The sequence below is a fragment of the Canis lupus genome, chromosome 22 (genome assembly GCF_011100685.1).
Source record: "Canis lupus familiaris isolate Mischka breed German Shepherd chromosome 22, alternate assembly UU_Cfam_GSD_1.0, whole genome shotgun sequence".
NCBI lineage: Eukaryota > Metazoa > Chordata > Mammalia > Carnivora > Canidae > Canis > Canis lupus.
In genome coordinates, this window is record NC_049243.1 from 48,982,282 (window position 1) to 48,996,470 (window position 14,189).

General features: G+C 48.6%; 1 protein-coding gene across 1 annotated transcript in view; it reads right to left on the bottom strand.

Annotated features, from left to right (window-relative positions):
• The window catches only part of SLC15A1 (solute carrier family 15 member 1), a 49,865-nt gene extending 40,837 nt beyond the window's left edge, over nt 1-9,028 (bottom strand). Inside the window, 1 exon segment of the mRNA NM_001003036.1 lies at nt 8,882-9,028. Coding sequence (NP_001003036.1) covers nt 8,882-8,885 — 4 coding nt within the window. The 5' untranslated portion in view covers nt 8,886-9,028.
• Between the last annotated feature and the right edge of the window lie 5,161 nt (nt 9,029-14,189).

Sequence of the window (14,189 nt, forward strand, 5' to 3'; positions counted from 1 at the left end):
TTTTTTTTTTTTTTTTTAATAGAAAAAGCCTCTTTTCCACAAATGTTTTCTTCCTCACTGAGGGACAATCTATTTTTCCTTTGATCCATCAGCAAACAGCTATATAAACAGAACATACTGATGTATGATTTTCAGAATGCCAGTTTAATCAAGTTACCCCTGCGAAAGGCAAATGAGTTATCCATTCCTTGAGAACCAGGAATGTCAACTAAACCCTAATTACACGAAGCCACTTTAGAAATACAGGGAAGCTGGACTAATGGGACAGTAGAGGTTTTATTAAGTGACTTTGGCCTGGTGCCACGGCAGGGACCAGCTCAGTCTGGGAGCGCAGGCGACCCTGTAACCATCCAGGCCAAAGGCGTGAGCCCAGCTGGGGAGAAGACGGACACGGAGTATAAAATCTCTTAGCTGGAGTCTGGCTCCTCGGCACCGGGTGTCTCACAGCCGTGTCCCCCCTTTGGGGTGCGGCAGGGGCCGCTGGGAGCCGGCTCCCGGGGCTGGTCTGCTTTCTCTGCCTGCGTGAGGGACACACAGCCGTGGACCTTTGACCGCCCGGCAGCCAGGCCTCGCCCTTGTGCTGTGCTGTGTGCGTCTGACAGCCGTGACTTGGCCACCGCCTCCCTTCGCCTGGACACCCCCCGGTCAGGAACGGGGGAGGCAGCTCTCCATCCGTGCGCTAGTTTGCCTGGGGCTGCCGTAACCATGCACCACAGACGGAGCAGCTTAAAACAACAGCAACGCATCCCCCCCGGCCCCCGCAGTCGGGATCCGAGCGGGGGTCCGAGCCCCAGGTGTCAGCCAGGTCAGCTCCTTCTGAGGCTGCGAGGGGGAATCTGGCCAGCCTCCCCCAGCTTCTGGGGGTCACTGGCCATCATAGACGTTCCTCGGCTCGTGAGAGCATCACCCAGACCTCTGCTTCCGTCCTCGCACGGTGTTCTTGTGCGTGTGCCCGTGTTCGCATGTCCCCCTCGTATAAGGACACCAGTCATATTGGGTTGGGGGCCCCCTTCCTCCAGGATGACATCATCGGAACTAATTACAGCTGTGCAGGCCCTACCTCCACATAAGGTCCATGCTCTGAGGTCTCAGGGTTCGGACTTCAGCACCTGCATTTGTGGCTGGGTGGAAACAAACCCACAACAGGCAGAGAGCTTTGCTAGTTGTCTGACCAACTGCTGTAGGTTACAGACATCCTTCTAGCTTTTAAAAAGATTTCTACAATGCTGGTCTAAAATCATCAGCTTAAGAGGCCCATAGTGGCCTCCTCTGATGGTTTTATAAATAACCCCATGACTTTTAGCATCTAATTTTCATAACTACAGACGTGAATCACTGACAGGTCACTTCCATTCGCCTCCAGAAAGAAACGATCTCTCCAGGCCCTGGGGGAGCCACCTGCCTTCGGATATGCTCAGCGATTATTTACTTCTCAATTGTAGGGAAAGTTGCGGCCAGGCCAGAGGGTGCAGACCAGTTAATATGTAGTAAGCTGTTAATGCAAAACAGAAAGGGCCAGGCCTAAGTTCTGCCTTAGGCGTGGGCAGGATCAATCACTCAGGTGAGAGAAGTTCCTGGGAGTCAGAAAGGTGACCCTTGGTCTCCCAGTTATGTCCTTTATCGACATGTGGGCGTTCTTTTATTCTGGAAGAACAGCCTTCGTTCTGAACTAAGAGCGAGGCTTGCTTTAAACGCTCTACTGCTGAGAGTCAGTAAACGGATCTATTCGCAGGCCAGAGATTAGACAGGGACGGACCCTCCGGAGCGGAGCGGAGCGGGCTCTGGGAAGAAGCAAGAGGGGAGAGCCCCGGGAAGAGCAGCACGCTGCCCACGGCGAACAGGCAACAGGGACAAGTCTGTAGCATCAGCCCTAAGACACTGTATATGGTCAGAAGGCGAAAACAATGCCAGAGGCGCACAAGTGTCACCAAATTAAAACCTCCTGGTCTTTTGGAGGTTTGTTTGGGAGGCAATTAAGTTAGAAGCCCTAGGGGCACCTGGGTGGCTCAGTGGTTGAACATCTGCCTTTGGTTCAGGTCGTGATTCCAGAGTCCTGGGATCGAGTCCCGCATCGGGCTCTCCTGCCTTTGTCTCTGCCTCTCTTTCTGTGTCTCTCATGAATAAATAAAAACAATCTTAAAGAAAAAAAAAACTAGAGACTCTAACATTTATTTATTATTATTATTTTTGAAATCCTAAACTTTAGAACCAAATATATATATATATATATATATATATATATTTTTTTTTTTTTTGCTCTTAGATGTTAAAATGTAATTGGAAGAAATGCTGATGATCATGGTTAAGTGTGAAGTTAGGCTACAAAGTGATCTACAGAAAGCAGATTTTTTTTTCCAACTGATATTTAGGCTATGCATGCTTCATTCCTATCATGAGAATATCTCTAAGAAATTTCTGGAGTGGTCAAAGATGTATATTTTAAAGACTTATTTATTTTAGAGAGAGAGTACACACTTGCAAGCGAGTAGGGGGAGGGGAAAAGGAAGCTAGAGAAGCAGACTGCCCATTGAGCTCGGAACCCCACTCGGGCTCCATCTCACGACCAAGATCATGACCTGAGCCAAAATCAAGAGTCAGACACTTAACCGACTGAGTCATCCAGGTGCCCCCAAATATGTGTATTTTAAATCTTGTTAGATATCACCTAACACTTCTATAGAGAAGTGACTTATTTTTTTCCCATATTATAATTTTAAGGTGAGCACGCATAGGAGCAGTTATAAAGAAAGAAAAATTTATCACACTGTTCATTAAGACTGCCTGGGAACTCCATAGTACAGTACAATACCTAAGGCAGTATCAATAGGGTATGAACATAATTTTTAGAATTAATTTGAGGTAAATGTCTACGACATCACTATGAGCATTTCTGATTCACTAATATTCTACGGCGGTGAGGGTGTTCCCTACATACCAATTCTGTTATTAAATAGATGCTGTTTAGAACTGACTCGTGCTATACCCAGAAAATCCATCCAACTTGCTGGGGGAAGAGACTAGTTGTCGCGGGTAGCATCTCAGGTGAAGATACAGGCCACAGCGGCCTCTTCTTTACACACCAAGAATACGTGCTGCCTAAAGTCATATATAAGTGACATACATCTTTCAGAGAGAACATTTTCTATTATCACATATACTGGGTCGAATAGTGTCCCCTGAAACTCACGTCCTTCCTAGAATCTCAGATTCTGACCTTATTTAAAAATGAGATCTTTGTAGATGTAATGAGGTCACGTTGGAGTAGAGTGGATCCCTAACCCCCACACACCAGGGATTGCTGGCAACACCAAAAGCTAAGAGAAAGGCATGGGACAGATTCTCTTCTACAGCCCTCAGAGAGCACATGGCTCTGCAGACACCCTGATTTATGACTTCCAGCCTCCAGAACTGTGAGAATCCATTTCTGCTGCTTTAAACGATCTGGTTTGTGATACTTTCGTTATGGCAGCGGCAGGAAACTAGTCCACCATGGAAGCTGACACGTTTAGGTCTGTTCTTCCAAGAACATCTCAAGAGTACTTTCTGATGTGCCCTGATAGAACTTACAATAAAATCTTGCCTCTTGAGACTGTATAAGTTTCAAATGCTTAACCTGTGAGCTTTCAACGTGTCTCCTTATGTGAGTACATTTTATGAATTTTCCAGTCTTATATCCGATCCTTAAACCAAATTTTCCTTTGGGTTCATGGTCAGTGTCACACGTCCCCACACAACAACTGGATGCTCTAAACCCTCTCTCCAACGACAGGCTCCTTTCAGGAGGCCCTGGCCAGTGGCCAATCTTGGAGGAACTAGGCCTTCCTCCTTCTCCAGAAAGTTTGTGGTAGATGCTCTCTGTTCCTCCTGGTATTGCCACTTTCTACTGCTGAGACTGTGCTTTTACTACACCGCCTGCAGATGGTAGCTGCACTGGTTCTGAAGCTAGGCAGCGAGCAGAGGCCTGGCCTGGCCTGTCGGACACGGCCCCCTTCACAGCAGCCCCTTGAGATGAGCCCATCGGCCTTCCAAAGTGATACCTTCCTGGGCTCTGAAACCAAGAGACGAAGTTACAAAACAGAGGTTCCTGGGTTCCTTATGTTGCAACCCCAGGATTCTGAGTCAGTGGTTCTCATTCATTTCCAGATAATACTGCTCTTATTCTTTCACCATCATCACAGAAGAATGTGGAAGCTTCCTCAGAGTCCTCCCTTGTTTTGATACCCTTTAATCAGTGCACCTGGGACACCTACCCACTCTCTCTCCCGCTAGGAATCAGATTGAGATCCAGTTGCGTCCCAGAGCTGCTGCTGCCTGGAGAGGCGTGAGCATGGCTGGCAGGGTGCTCCACGCCCCTGGTCCCACTACGGCTCCTGTCGTGCACAGCCCTACCCTGGACAACAGGCGGCTGTCCCTCTCACTAGTGAACCAGCCGCAGTGGGCTTCCTGTTCTTCGGTAACTCAAAGGGCAGCATATCAAACAACAGACAAAGACCAAGTACATCAAACCTGGAATAATTCCAGGAGAGGTGTGAAGGACCAGGCAAAAATTTAGCATTAAGGCAGCAATCCTCCAGCTTTGACAAGACACCAGAAAGCTGTCGCTTTCTCTGGCCTCATGATAATTTATTTACCGCAACTATCCCTCACTGTGGAAAAATGTTTATGGGCTTGTGTTTCTGCCTCGCCCTGAGAATAGGAGTTTCTTCAAGACAGATGGTAAATAAATACCTGCATCCATCCATCATTTAGGCTCACCACCGCCCCCCTCTCTGCACCAGCCACAGCTGGGCCACATGGCTTCATTACTCCCGCTCTTTCCTACCCTATATTCTTAGCCGGTGCAAGCTAATTTTTAAATTCTAGCTACTAATTTACTGCAAAGTTGGTCATCATGGACAAGTCAGCAGTCAGGTGGCGCTTGATCTTATTGTCACCATCTCATCTAGGGGGGACAGTAGCAATATTTGGGCATGGGTGTGGGTCACGAAAAAAAGCCTGTCAGGGGCACATGGGTGGTTCAGTTGGTTAAGTGTCTGCCTTTGGCTCAGGTCATGATCCTGGGGTCCTGTGATCAAGCCCCATGTTGGGCTCCTGGCTGAGGGGGAATCTGCTTCTCCCTCTGCCCCTCCCACTGCTCATGTTCTCTTTCTCAAATAAATAAATAAATAAATAAATAAATAAATAAATAAATAACATCTTAATTAAAAAAAAAGAGCCTGTCATTTAGAGTGATACAGAGCAGTGGTTCTCCACGTGGGGTCTTGGGACCAGCAGCAGCAGGATGTGGGAACTTGTGTAAATGCTAATCCTTAGAGCTGCCCCAGACCCACTTGAAGCAGAGATTCTAGGGTGCAGGGCCCAGCAATGTGTTGGAATAAACCATCACTTGGGTGATCCCGATGGATCCTAAAGCCTGAAGATCACCACCTACACATGTCAGCCTGAGAGTCGCTGAGAGGCAGACGATTCTCCCATGGGTCAGATGCCCAAGGTCTGCCTCAGTAGCAACTTCAGCTTCTAGCCTCTACAGGGTACACTTACAGCCCCTACAGGGTTCCCTGGGACTTCAGCACTGTTCTTTGGTTTACCGGAGAACTTCTAGAAAGAAGCAAGGATGTAGAAGAACTTTTAAGTGGCAGGGTTGGGGTGCCTTCAAAACCAGTCCATCATGTTATGCTCAGGCAAGAAGCCGACTGGAAAAACTCACCAGAATCCCACAAGGCCAGTGGGAGGCTGAGAGGTGGGGGGACAGGATTATAATCAACTATCCTTCATCAAAGAATATAATCAACTATCTTTCAAAACAACCTGGAGGCTCTGGCAAAGGGGGGCAGGAGCTTGCTTCATAGAGCCTGAAGTCTCTTCATACTTCATTTTCAAAGTTAAGTGTGTGGCAAATGACAGGGCAGCATCTAGGGTTTTCCAGGACCATAGTATGGAAAATAATTTGTAAGAACAGCAACATTAGTGCAGACTCTTGCTTAGCTCTGGGTGAGGGAGGGAAATGGGGTGAAGGGAGAAAGAATGAATATTTGAAGTCTTCAGCCAAAGCATCCCTAGCCCCACAAAGTTCTCCCCTGAAAGGTTCTCTGCCCTTAGGAAACCTGGCCCCATAAGACAGCTCTTGGGAAGGCGGCCTTCTCTCTATCCTTGACTCTGATAAGCACCGCCAGACTTTAATGTAAGAGTGGGCAAAGGATAGTTCATGGGCCAAATCCGGCCCACCACCTGTTTTTCTGTGGCTCACCTGTTAAGGATGGCTTCCATGGGGGATCCCTGGGTGGCTCAGGGGTTTAGTGCCTGCCTTCAGCCCAGGGCGTGATCCTGGAGTCCCAGGATCAACTCCTGCATCAGGCTCCTTGCACAGAGCCTGCCTCTCCCTCTGCTTCTTTCTCTCTGTGTCTCTCATGAATAAATAAATAAACTCTTTAAAAAAAAAAAAAAGGATGGCTCCATGTTTTTAAGTGGCTGAAAAACAATTTTTAAAAACTATTTTGTGACACACGAAAATTCCATGAAATTCAGATTTCCGTGCCCATAAATAAAGTTTTATTGGAACACAGCTCTGCCCATTTGTTTATATATTTTGCGCCACAAAGGCAGAGTTGAGTGTGGCCTCAGAGGCTATGCTACCTCAGAAAGCTGAAAATATTTACTATCTGGCCCTATCCAGGAAAAGCTTGCCAATCCATCTTTAAAGCAAAGGGTTTTCTGTTCATGATTCTAACTGAATACAGCTGCCAGGCTTATCTATGCATCATCATGCCCACAGCGACGTTTCATCCACTTTATTCTTGTGGATTCGTGTTGCTGTGTTACTGAGTCCAATAAATGGCATAATTTTGATTCTCGTTGCATCCATCACTTTCCGATTCCATCCCAACTCCTGCTCCCCATTCTCAGGGCCAGGAAAAGAACCTGGTGTGAAAATTAGTTTCAGATTCACATTGGACAAAATCAGCTCGAAGCAAATCTGTCTCTAAGACCTGCTGCCTGGCTTCCTTACCCCCTGACGTGCTCACCAAGGATCCTGGGTGTCCCTTTTTCAGTCATGAGGGACCTGAAGCAATTCTGAAACCATCTGAGTGCCAGAGATCTGTTCTCAAGAGAAGACACTGCTACCTTTTATTTAAAAACCTCTTAAAAATCGTTTGTTCTACTTACTACCTAAACTTAGATATTAAAACATAGGACTGGAATAAACATAAAACTGGTGTGCGGCTATATTGCTACTCACATGCTAAGCCAATCTCAGTTACCAGAACAAACAAACAAACAAAGAAACAAAAAAACAGCCACCACTGAAGGACTGATTTGCAAACTTGAAAGAATCTATTCATTTAGGATTATATTTCAGAAGCTAACTGTGTTCATTCACCAATAATCAGGCAGCTGACAGCTGGCCTGATTGGAAATACTTTAGGAAAGTCCAAACTTGGCACAGACGTTACTCAGGCATTTGGTATCTAAAGATCAAATAAATACTCAGAGCACCTCCCAGGGAAGTCACACGGAGTGACAAGCAAATGATGTGTGAGGTAGGATCCAGAACTCCAGCCCAGGAGTTTGGCTGTGGAGCACACGTGCTGACAGCCTGCACCTCTGCGGGAGACAGTAGCATCTTTCAGGAAAAGGCACAGGTGGCCACGGTAAGAGGTCCCAAGTGTGAACCCCTCAATACTGTTGCTTTGGAATCACAACACAGGGTGGTCCAGTGAGACATGGGGAGAGCTTGTTGCAGGGCTGCACACCAGGTCTCACACTCGTACACACCCCGATACAACCACTGAGGCTGTTACCAATACGTCTAAGGGCTGAGGAAGACAAAGCCCAAAGTTTAATTTACTGAGGCAAATCCATAGCGGTAGCAAGAGGTAGACAGGAAGAGAACTGAAGGCAGGTCAAAGTCAGGCCGCTTCTCTCAGCTATGGGGCCACGTTGTGCCTGCCTGGGCTCATCCATGCCGTGACTTTGCTTTGCTCGGAGTCACCTGCCTTCCCATCCTTTTTTTTTTTTTTTTTTTTTTTTTAAGATTTATGTATTTATTTATGATAGACACAGAGACAGAGAGACAGAGAGACAGAGAGAGGCAGAGACAGAGGCAGGGGGAGAAGCAGGCTCCATGCAGGGAGCCCGACGTGGGACTCGACCCCGGGACTCCAGGATCGCGCCCTGGGCCAAACCGCTGCGCCAGCAGGGAGCCCCGGCTTCCCCATCTTTAGGGGAGAAGAGGGCTGGGATGGGCTCTGCTCTCATCCCGCAGGGGCCTACGCCGCGGCCGGCAGGACAGTTCTCTCCTAGACGTCCTGCGGACACCCCACGCCTGGGGAGGCCCAGCTACCCTCGGCGGGCGCCTCCCCGTGAGGTCCGAGCGCAGCTGGCAGGGTGACCAGCAGGGCCCGGGCTGCGGGCTCACCCGGGCTGCCCCCCCCCCCCCCCCCCCCCCCCCCGCCGCCGCGCGCCTCCCCGTCCGGCTGGATGGAGGTTCGGGGCCCTGCCATCGCCGGCACCACCGCCCCTCCGGCTCAAGCCCATTCCCAGCTCCCGCCCGCGAACACGCGGACCCAGGATCCCCAGCCCGAGGCGCTGGTTCCCGCCACCCCCGAGCCTGCGCGCCCCGCGGCTCCCCGCCTCCGCGCAGGGACGGCATCGCGGCCGGCGACTTGCCCCGGGGCCGGGACGCGGTTCTCGGACCCAGGTCGCCTCCCGCCTGGCTCCGCGCGCAGGTCCGCTGGCCGCGCGCCCCCGGCTGCCCTCGCCCCCCGCCCCCCGCCCCTGCGCCCCCGCGCCCCCGGCTGCCCTCGCCCCCTGCCCCCCGCCCCCGCGCGCCCCCGGCTGCCCTCGCCCCCCGCCCCCGCGCGCCCCCGGCCACGCGACCTACCCATGGTGGCGGCTCCGAGGGCTCCCTGCGACTGGCGAGCGGGCAGTCCGGGAGAGAGGACCTTTTTTTTTAAGGTGTCGCTCTTATGACTTGGTTTCCAGGCCCTGCCCAGCCACCTGTGCAGCTGGAGGTGTGCAGGCGGGGCGGCGGGGCTCCACCCTCCCGGCGGCCGAACGCCAGCGAGCGGAGGCGGGCGCCCCTTGAGCCCCAGCGCGGGGCCAGCTCCGGGGCCCCCCTGGCCCGCCCCGGGCCCTCGGGAGCCGGCGCCGGGGACAGGAGCATCGGCCGGGGCCTGGGCACGGACGCCCCGACGGGGAGCGCACCTGGCGGCCGAGGCTGCCGGGCCTCGCGGGGTGTGCGGCTCAGCAGGGCCGGGTGGGACCCCAGGACCCGCTCTGGAAACCACGGGGCTGGGAAAACCGCCCCTTCTGAGCGAGAAAGCAGAACTGGGTGAACATGCGTGTTTGTGGGGCTTTACCTGGAGGGTGAACCAGCCAAAGCACTTCTGGAAGACTCTAGAATAAATCTCCAGATCATTTTTCTGTTTCCTCGGCTGACTTGGAAGAGGGAAGCGCGGTTGTGCTTTGCAAATACTGAGAGGAACGTTAACATGAGGGCAGTTTCTATTTTTTAAATAGAATTAAATATGGTAAAGCAACATGAAATGTACATTCCGACCATTAAGAACACTGAACGGCATTAAGCTCGTGGAGCCGCCGCCACCACCCATCCCAGGACTCCGTCTCCTTCCAAACCGAATCTCTGTGCCCATTCCCTCCCCGGGCCCCTGGCAACCACCCTTCTTTCTGTCTCCACGAATTTGAAGGCTCCTAAGTATCTAAGTACCCATATAGCTGCAAGCTCGCAGTGGTTGTCCCCCGTGTCTGGCTTCTTTCCCTCGTTGTAACAGCTGCAAGATCCATCCCCGCAGGAGCCCATGTCAGAATTTCCTTCCTTTTGGGGACAGTTTGATATTCGGTTGCGCATACGCCCCATCTCGTCCCCCCACTCCTCTGTCTCAATGGTCTTTTGAATCTTAGCAATGCCTGACCCCGACCTGCCACCCCCCTGCTGGCTAGAAGACTGGGGCGCAGGGAGAAACCCTCTAGCCAAAGGCAGCTCTCCCCCAGAGGCAGCTGGACCCCACCCTTCTTGGGCTTTCTTCCCCGCCTCTGGCTGGAGGATGACAAAGGTCTTCGGGTGATGGCCGAATGGATACACAGGGGGCTGCAGCTGTTGTTAACTGGAGGCCTGGGGGCTGTAGGTAAAGGGGCTGCATCCAGAAGAGCAGTGCTGCCCGGATGGAGGGAGGAATGCTCCCTCTGAGAGCTGGAAGCATGCTCATAGTCCTTATCCTGCCAGCAGATAAGTAAGCCTCGGGTGGAAAGATGAAGCCTGCGATGGTTTATCTCCACCACAGCTTTCTCTGCGGAGTGGTATTTCTGTTGAGCTCATGACGCCTGGAATCCTGAGCCACTGTAAAGCCACTCTTGTTCTAGGCTAGTTAGTGCTTCTCGAAGTGGGGTCCCCAGACCAGCAGCGTCAGCATCACCTGGAACTTCTGACAAATGCAAATTCTTAGGCCCCATCCCTGATCTACCAAATCAGGAACTCGGGTGTGCGTGCGTGTGTATGTGTTTGTGTGCGCGTGTGCAGGTGACTTTTTAGTAGTGGTGAGGTACCTGCTATTTCTTCCACCTGTTTGTTGAATCCTTCGGTCATTGTTTATATATCACCACTACCTACAACCTACTGCGGGAGCGACATCTTAGTGCAGGGTCTGGAGGTGGACTCGTGTAGTAATTTGAGAGAAAGGCCTAGACGACATAGAATGTTCTCTGAGCATCTTCTGTGGGTCAGGGAGGGGTACACTCCCAAGGTTTCAAGAACCTCACAGCTGATTTGAGAGAGCTGCTGGCTCGATGGCATCACCTGCGTGACCTTGAGCAGGTTGCCTTCTCTTGCTGGGTTTTATTTTCCTCTCTTGTCACAGAGATTTCTCCTCTAAAACTGAGTTCATTTTCTTCACAAAGCTTCTTCCAAAGTAGAGGCTGATTGTGATATTGGGCTTATTGTGGGGAAGAGAGATTTTACTGTCACTGCTGGAAGGTAATTATTTATGATCTGAATCCTATCACAAATGCTCATGTTGCCTTCTTGTCATCTGTGTCCCCCACTACAAGCACAGTGTCTGGCGCTTAGTAAATTCTCAACAAATAGCTGCTATGTGACCAACAGACTCAGTCTTACAATGACGTGGATCAATCTCTTACCACATTAAAAAATATATATGTCGTTTATACCATGTATCCACTCTAAATACAAATTTTTCTTTTTGATAAAAACTTTACAAGATGATCTTCAGCAACAGCTGTAATACCAGCAGTCCACGATATTTGCTGGTAAGGGTAGAGGTGGTCATAGGCCCCTGGGTTAGAGCCACCTGGGTTGATGGGATTCTCTAGAATCTTGGAGTACTGTGGGGGGAGAAAGCGAGGGCCCAGCATCTCTGGGTTGGCTAAGTTCCAGAGGGAATTAAAATAGTTTGTGAATTCCTCAATATGGTGCATGCAGAGATTCTAGCCTCTGTGGTCATGTTACAGTTTTATTGAGATATAATTCACATACCATACAATTCACTCATTGAAAGTGTATAATTAAATCATTTTTAGTATATTCACAAAGTGGGGAAGCCATCAGCACAAATTTTAGAACATTTCACCATCCCTGAAAAGAAACCCAGTCACAGTCACCCTCCTCTCCCAATCTTAGGCAATTACTACTCTGCTGTCTGCTTCTATGGACTTGCCTATTTGGGATGTTTCATATAAATGACTCATTCAACACGTGGTCCTTTGTGTCTGGCTTCTTTGACTCAGCATAATATTCTCAAGATTCATCCATGTTGTAGCGAGTCCTGAATGTTTTCCATTGTACGGGTAGACCACATTTTGTTTATCCACTCATCACTTGATGGACATTTGGGATCTTTTCACTTTTTTGCAATTGTGAATTTTTTGCTGCTATGAAAATTTGCGTATGAACTTTTGTGTGAACCTATATTTTCATTTCTTTTTGGTACATACCTCAGAGTGGAACTGCTGGGCCATACAGTAACTCTATATTCAATCATCTAAGGAATCGCAAGACTGTTTTCCAAAACAGCTGCGCCATTTTACAACCCCACAATTAGGGTATTAGAGTTCGAATTTCTCCACATTTTCACCAACACTGGTGATTATTTGTCTTTCTGATTATAGCCATCCTAGTGAGTGTGAAATGGTGTTACTTATTTTTAATATTTTAAAACATCTTTACATACGTTTTCATGTATTAACATACAATTTTAAGCATATTTAATATACTTTAATGTTAATGAAAACCTTTGAAAGATTTCTTCAACCTGGTTTCTGTAGAGCAAGGCGGGCACCTTCATTCCCCAAACTGTAGTGCGAGTATGGACATCTGTGTTGGCAGTTACTGGGTTATATCTTTACCAGGGGGTAGGGGAAGGGAAGGTGGTTAGTTAGGGAATGTGAAGATGAGGGAGAAAGTGGTCATGGCGGTGGTGAAGGCAGTGTTCAGATTTACAGATGATGAAGGATAAAGAATGAACAGATCATTATATTTGAACAAAAGGTCCATTTTAGGATAATCTATGGAATGTTGATTCTCTATGAACAGCCCGCTCTTTTTATCTTCCTCCCACATATGCTTCCTGTTCCTTAGCTGTAGAGGTCTTCATATTCTCTCTCTCCCTCAAAATCTACTCTCAGGAAGGAAGCTGGTAACTTACCCACACTCTGAAATAAATGCCTGATAAGCCTTAGTGTTACTTTTTCTTGGAATGTCTGCATTTTAACAGAGTAGGGGGAGAGCCACCTATATAAACAAAACAAAGGAAACTCTAATTGTGAAATTGAAAGAAGGGAAGAAGTTTTTAGAAGCAATAGTTCTTTCCCAGCATGTAGGAGATGATACCACATGAGCCACCTCCTCTGCACAAGAATGGCTTGCCCCATGACATTGGGTGGAGTGGCCAAGGTGTGGTCCACGTCCTAGTTTCTCCTTGGCTTCCTCCTTCATCCTCACTACACAGCCTGGTTTACCAGCTGCTGAGTGGAAAGTTATAGGACATAGGGACACAGGCATAGCCTGGGAAGATGATGTAAAACCCAACACTGGTACTCTTGGGTAGCTGAGCACAGAGAGAAAATGCGGAGACTTACCTAGAAGGTAGAACAGTCTTATCTCTGCCATGACCCAAGAGGCACTCAACTGTCTTCCTTCAAATTAAGAAGGAAGTCAACAAAAAAAAAATCAAATTATTTTTGATATAAAAACATATCACTTTTTTAGGGGGCGATAAAGGCCATGAAATGATTCTTCACCTCTTATGTTATGAGTGCAAATGACATAATTAAATAATATATTTGTCATTCTCAAATAAAGTTTATCTTCCTTAGGCACTTAGAAGAGAATGGAAAAGCATTCCATGTGCCCAGCAGATGGGCACATCTGATGCTGGAAGCTTTTCATTATCTGTAACGTCACCACTTCAGAAAGTGTTCAAAAGATGTATTCTAGGGGCACCTGGAGGATTCAGTCAGTTAAGTGTCTGCCTTCAGCTCAAGTCACAATCCTGAGGGTCTTGGGATAGAACCCCACATCGTGAGGGAGGGTCCCTGCTCATCGGGAGTCTGCTTCCTTCTCTGCCTCCCCACTGCTCATGTTCTCTCTCTCTCAAGTAAATAAATAAAATCTTAAAAAAATAAAGACATTTAAAAAATAAATAAAAATTCAGGTATTTATGTAACACATCACTCCCTCTCCCACTCCTCCCTCCCTTTCTCTCTCTCAGATAAATGACTCAATCTTTAAAAAAAAAACCCTCACAAATTTATTACAGTTTTGGGGGTCAGAAATCCAAAAAGGATCATCATATGTGGCTAAAATCCAGGTGCTGGCAAAGCTGAGTTTCTTCTGAAGGCTGTAGAGTAGAATCTATCTTCTTGCCTGTCCCAGCTTCTAGGGGTTACCTGCATTCCTTGCTGTGGGGCCCCTCTTCCTTTTTTTTTTTTAAATAAATTTATTTTTTACTGGTGTTCAATTTGTCAACATACAGAATAACACCCAGTGCTCATCCTGTCAAGTGTGGGGCCCCTCTTCTATCCTCAAAGCCAGCAGCATGGCACCTTCAACTCTTTTTCTCCTTCATCTCTGCTTCTCTCATCACATGTCATTCTCTGATTCTGACCCTCTTGCCTTCATTTTACCAAGATCTTCTGATTATACACTGCGCCAACCT